Source organism: Propithecus coquereli, unplaced genomic scaffold, assembly GCF_000956105.1.
Source record: "Propithecus coquereli isolate 6110/MARCELLA unplaced genomic scaffold, Pcoq_1.0 Scaffold158, whole genome shotgun sequence".
Taxonomy (NCBI): Eukaryota; Metazoa; Chordata; class Mammalia; order Primates; family Indriidae; genus Propithecus; species Propithecus coquereli.
In genome coordinates, this window is record NW_012140302.1 from 2,456,092 (window position 1) to 2,460,563 (window position 4,472).

The 4,472-nt window shown below is 59.7% G+C and overlaps 1 protein-coding gene across 1 annotated transcript in view; it reads left to right on the plus strand.

Annotated features, from left to right (window-relative positions):
- The window catches only part of LOC105807423 (chromosome unknown open reading frame, human C6orf132), a 34,163-nt gene extending 30,824 nt beyond the window's left edge, over positions 1-3,339 (plus strand). Inside the window, exons 4-5 of the mRNA XM_012640802.1 lie at positions 3-1,962; positions 2,513-3,339. Of these exons, the coding sequence (XP_012496256.1) occupies positions 3-1,962; positions 2,513-2,630 (2,078 nt within the window). The 3' untranslated portion in view covers positions 2,631-3,339. The remainder of the gene's footprint in view (positions 1-2; positions 1,963-2,512) is intronic.
- Positions 3,340-4,472: the final 1,133 nt, after the last annotated feature.

The window sequence follows — 4,472 nt, forward strand, 5'->3', positions numbered from 1 at the left end:
AGGCCCAATGGTGGCCTCTCAGGGCAAGGAGGGCAGGAAAGGCCCCAGCCTGCCAGAGAAGGAGGCTCCCCCGAGCCTGCCAGAGACAGAGAGCTTGCCAGGTGTTCCTGAGAAGAGTCTCTGCAGCAGCAGCCTGCCAGGGGGAGAGGCAGCCCCCAGCCTGTCCCTCCCCCCGGTGGACTACGTCCCCCAAGACTCCCCAACTCCCAGCGTCCGGCAGATCCGGAGTGAGCTGGAGGCCCGGCTTTCGTCTTCAGCAGAGAAGGAAGCCAAGCCCAGCACAGGGTCTCTGCCTCCCAAGCCTCGGCTAGAAGGGGGAAGAATCTTTGAAAACGGGACTGGTAATGGGAAACTCTCCAAGTCTGTGGCCAAGAATCCACCCCCTCTATCCACCACTCCTATGCCAACCACACCACCCCAGTCCAAGGCCGTACCAGGGCCAGCCACACCACCCAAGCCCACGCCTGGGCCAGCCACACCACCCAAGGCCACACTGGAGCCAGCAACACCACCCAACACCACGCCTGGGCCTTCTGTACCATCTACAGCCACAACTCTGCCCACTATGTCATCCCAACTGATGGCAGAGAAGGATCTAGTCCCAGCTGAGCAGTGGAAGAAGCCAGAATCTCAAGACATTTCCATTCCCTCCCAGCCAAGGGCAGAAGGGCCCCCCTCAGAGGCCACTAGGCTGCGCACAGGTGGAGCCCTCTCATCTCCAGCCCTCCCACCAAAGACATCCCCTGGCCGGGAAGAGGTGTTATTTCTCTACAAGCCCCATCGCAGCCAGAACAGCCCCAGCAGAGAGGTTGCTGTGGTGATGCCCACCCCAGCCAGAGGAGAGGCTACAGGGTCGGGGGAGCCTGTGGAGGTGAAGGAGCCCCAGGGGCTGCCACCCAAAGCCCCCCCCTCAGCCCAGCCTGCTGATGACCTACTCAGGCACCCAGTGACTGGGGAGGTGGTGGAGCGGGGCTCCCCAATGGCCCTGCTCCTGGCAGCCAGGCAGAGGGCACAGAAGGGGAGGCCCGGAGGGGCTGTCTTGGGTCGGTCCTCCCTGCCAGGGAGTATCCGAGTCCACAGCCACCAACCCGAGGCCTTGGCCGGCTCTGACAGCATCTTCTACAGCGAGTGTCGGCCCAACTCCTTCACTGTGGTCCCCAAGTCACCCAAGGAGCCTGACAAGGACTCCCAGCTGACCTCGTCAGCCCAGCCCACGGTAACCCGCCAGTGGAAGCCCCAGGCCCGAAGAGACCCAGAGGGCACAGAGCCAAGCCGAAGGCACAACTGGACAAAGGCGGAGCCCCAGGCCCCTGTGGCTTGGGAAAGACCAGCTCCCCTGAACCTCCCGCGGGGCCGCCTGCTGCCCAAGTCCTTCTCCTCCCCACCTTCCCCTTCGTACAAGAAGGAGGAGGAGGAGGAGGAGAAAGAGTTCAGCTTTGAGGTCATCCCACCGCCGCCAGAGTTCAGCAATGACCCTGAGCCCCCGGCCCGGACCCTCCAGTATCTGGGCCGCCGCCTGGACTCCCCTCCCCGGAACAACTTCTCAGACTTGGGGCAGCCCCGGGACGCGGGCCCCACAGCGCCCCCGGCCCGCGGCTTCTCGGGTTTCCCCGCGGGTGCGCGCTACGCCGGGGCCGGGGGCCTGGAGCGCTTCTCGGGCGGGGGCCGTTCGCTCATCAAGAAGCGCCTGTACGTCGGGGAGCCCCACCGCAGCCCCGGGCTGCCTCGCGGCGGCACCGGCCGCAGCCTGAGCACCCCCAACTGCTTCGGGCCGCAGCCCGGAGGGCCCTTCGGAGCGCCCGGAGGCCCCGAGATGCGGCGCGTCAACTCGGCGGGCCGCGCGCCCCCCGGCGGCCTGCACGCGCGGAGGCTGTCCCAGGAGGGCGCCGCCCGGGCGGCCGGGGACGCCAAGCACAAAGCGCCCGGCGGCGCCGACTACGGCTTCGCCCCTGCTACGGGCAGGTGAGCCGGCGGCCGGGATGATGGAGGGAGCCCGGGGGGTGGGAGCCAGGTGAGGTCCATGGAAGCGCGGCTCTGGGGCCACAGAGGACCCGACCAGGCCGTGGCCATCCGTCTGGTTTTCTCCCCCTCTGTTTGCAGGCAGAAAGGGGAGGAGGTCCACCCGCCTGAAGAGGGCGCTGTTGGCGTTTCCCTACCCGCTTCGCATTTCTATTGTTCTCTCTCCCTCACCCCTGCTCCGCCTCTTCTCTCTCCCCTCTCCCACCCTCTAGGTGGGGGTGGAGCTGAGTGCTCCTTGGGTAGAGGGATTTCCCAACAACTCGGATGGGTCCAGACCCAGGCTGGAGTGAGGGTTCTTAGTGAAAGGGTATTGGGCCGCAAGGGGAGCCCTGTGTCTGGTGGACTGGGGTCCCTCCCTGGGCTTCATAAACCCGGGGTTCGTGGGGGCAGACGCAACAGCGCTGAGCCACATTGCCCGGTCCCTGGGGGAGATGGGAGGGGTGTTGGTTAACCAGCTGCAGATATTAAATTCACCTGTCTTGCTCTCCCCCAGGTCTCCCCACAGCACCCCCCACTACGGAAGCCCCATCAACACGTTTACTGTGAGGCCTGGGACCCGCCATCCCATCTCCTATGCCTACTCAGGGGCCCATCGGAAAGCAACCTCCTGAGCCCCAGGTTCTCTCAGCTCTACTTGAAGGGGTTGGATCTGGGCACTTGCTTTTGCGGGGGGTGGGAGGGACACAGCAGGTTAGGCAGCCTGACTCAGACGTGGAGGAAGCTTTGCTCCCGGAAGACAGACGGATGGACAATGAATGAGAAGCAGCAGGGCAGCCTGTGCAGATCGAGAGTGCTGTTTCCCAGAGCACTGTGTGGCTGCGGACTGTCTACACATGGGGATGGGAGGGGAAGGAGGGAAGACAGGAGGAACCTTTAAGGGCCTGGGCACTGAGTTTCTGATATCTGGTACTATCTGCTGTGGCAAGACTTATTTAAAGCAGTCTTACAAGCATGTCCTACTGAGCAGGTTCTAAAAGCAAGGGGTGGGGTGCTGACTCTGTCAGGCCCTTGCAAGGGGCCAAGGCCCAGCCCCAACCAGGTCGGGGTGCAGGGCACCTCAGGTAGATCACTTTAGCTTCCATCAGTTGCCACCCCAAGAGGTGATACCTAGGATTCCTAGCCACATTGAGGTGGGACCAGGAATGTACATGCACAACATATGGAGAAGACACCGGAAACAGAGCCCTTTGCATTGGCCAAGGGCAGAAGTAAGGGGATTAATGGTTCATTTTTCCTTGGCCATGGCCCTTAGTTACAGGGAGGCCTAGAGAGAGGAGATTTGGCAAGTTTGGGATGGGAGACTGAGAATTAAGGCTTGCTTTTTTTTTTTTTTTTTGAGACAGAGTCTGGCTATGTTACCCTGGGTAGAATGTAGTGGCATCATTGTAGCTCACAGCAACCTCCAACTCCTGGGTTCAGGGGATCCTCCTGCCTCAGCCTCCTGGGACTATAGGTGCACACCATGACGCTCAGCTGATTTTTCTATTTTTAGTAGAGACGGGATCTCGCTCTTGCTCAGGCTAGTCTCGAACTCCTGTGCTCAAGCAATCCTCCCGCCTCGGCCTCCTAGAGTGTTAGGATTATAGGCGTGAGCTGCTTTTCTATTCAGACCCATGCAGCCATGATTTAGGGGATTGGGCCCAAGGAGCTATGAGGTCTGGGGCTTGACACCAGAGGCCTTACGTTGCCAGGTCTTATGTGGAAGTTGGAGGAGGCATTATTCCTGACCCTGATACTATAAGTCACCAATATTATTGAGGCCTTAGAAAGTATAGCCAAGATGTTAGAAGGCCTTGGAGAGTGAGAGGCAGCAGAGATGGGAATAGAGGTTTGAGAGGAATTTGCTGCCAATTGGGAATGTGTTTTGGAAAGTCAAGAGTGGTAGGGATGGGCCAGTTCGGAGCAGGGGAGACCTATCAGTAGAGTGACCATTTGTCCTTTGTCTAGGCAGTCCAGGGTTACGGTTGGTTTCCAGTGAATTAGACCACCTTCCACTTTTAACAAAAGTCCAGGTTGTGATGATATATGGTCACCAAACATATCAGGAAACAATATTTCTTGGTCTGGTTTCCCTGTCTTCGGGTCCTGGTGGACCTCAGCAAGAAGGAAGGACAGGGGAGGGACCCACCTCAGAGGGGTAGGCCGGTGAGGGGGGCAGCCAGGAAGCAGCTCCCTTTGGGAGCAAGATGTTGGGCCCTCATGATTTATGGTAACCAGCTGAGGTACTGGGTTATAAGGACAGCAGGTGAGCTATTTCAGGGAAGAAAGTACAGGGGTGGGTGGGCGCCCAGATAGCCAAGGCCGCCACCCTATTGGGGCAGGGTCTCGTACCTGTGTTCAAGAAGTAACCCCCCTCCCACCACACAATGCCAGCACTGGCTCTCTCTATATGTATGTATTTTCCCTGGACAATGTTTTATAAAAGTTCATTAATTTATGTCATGTTAAGGCTT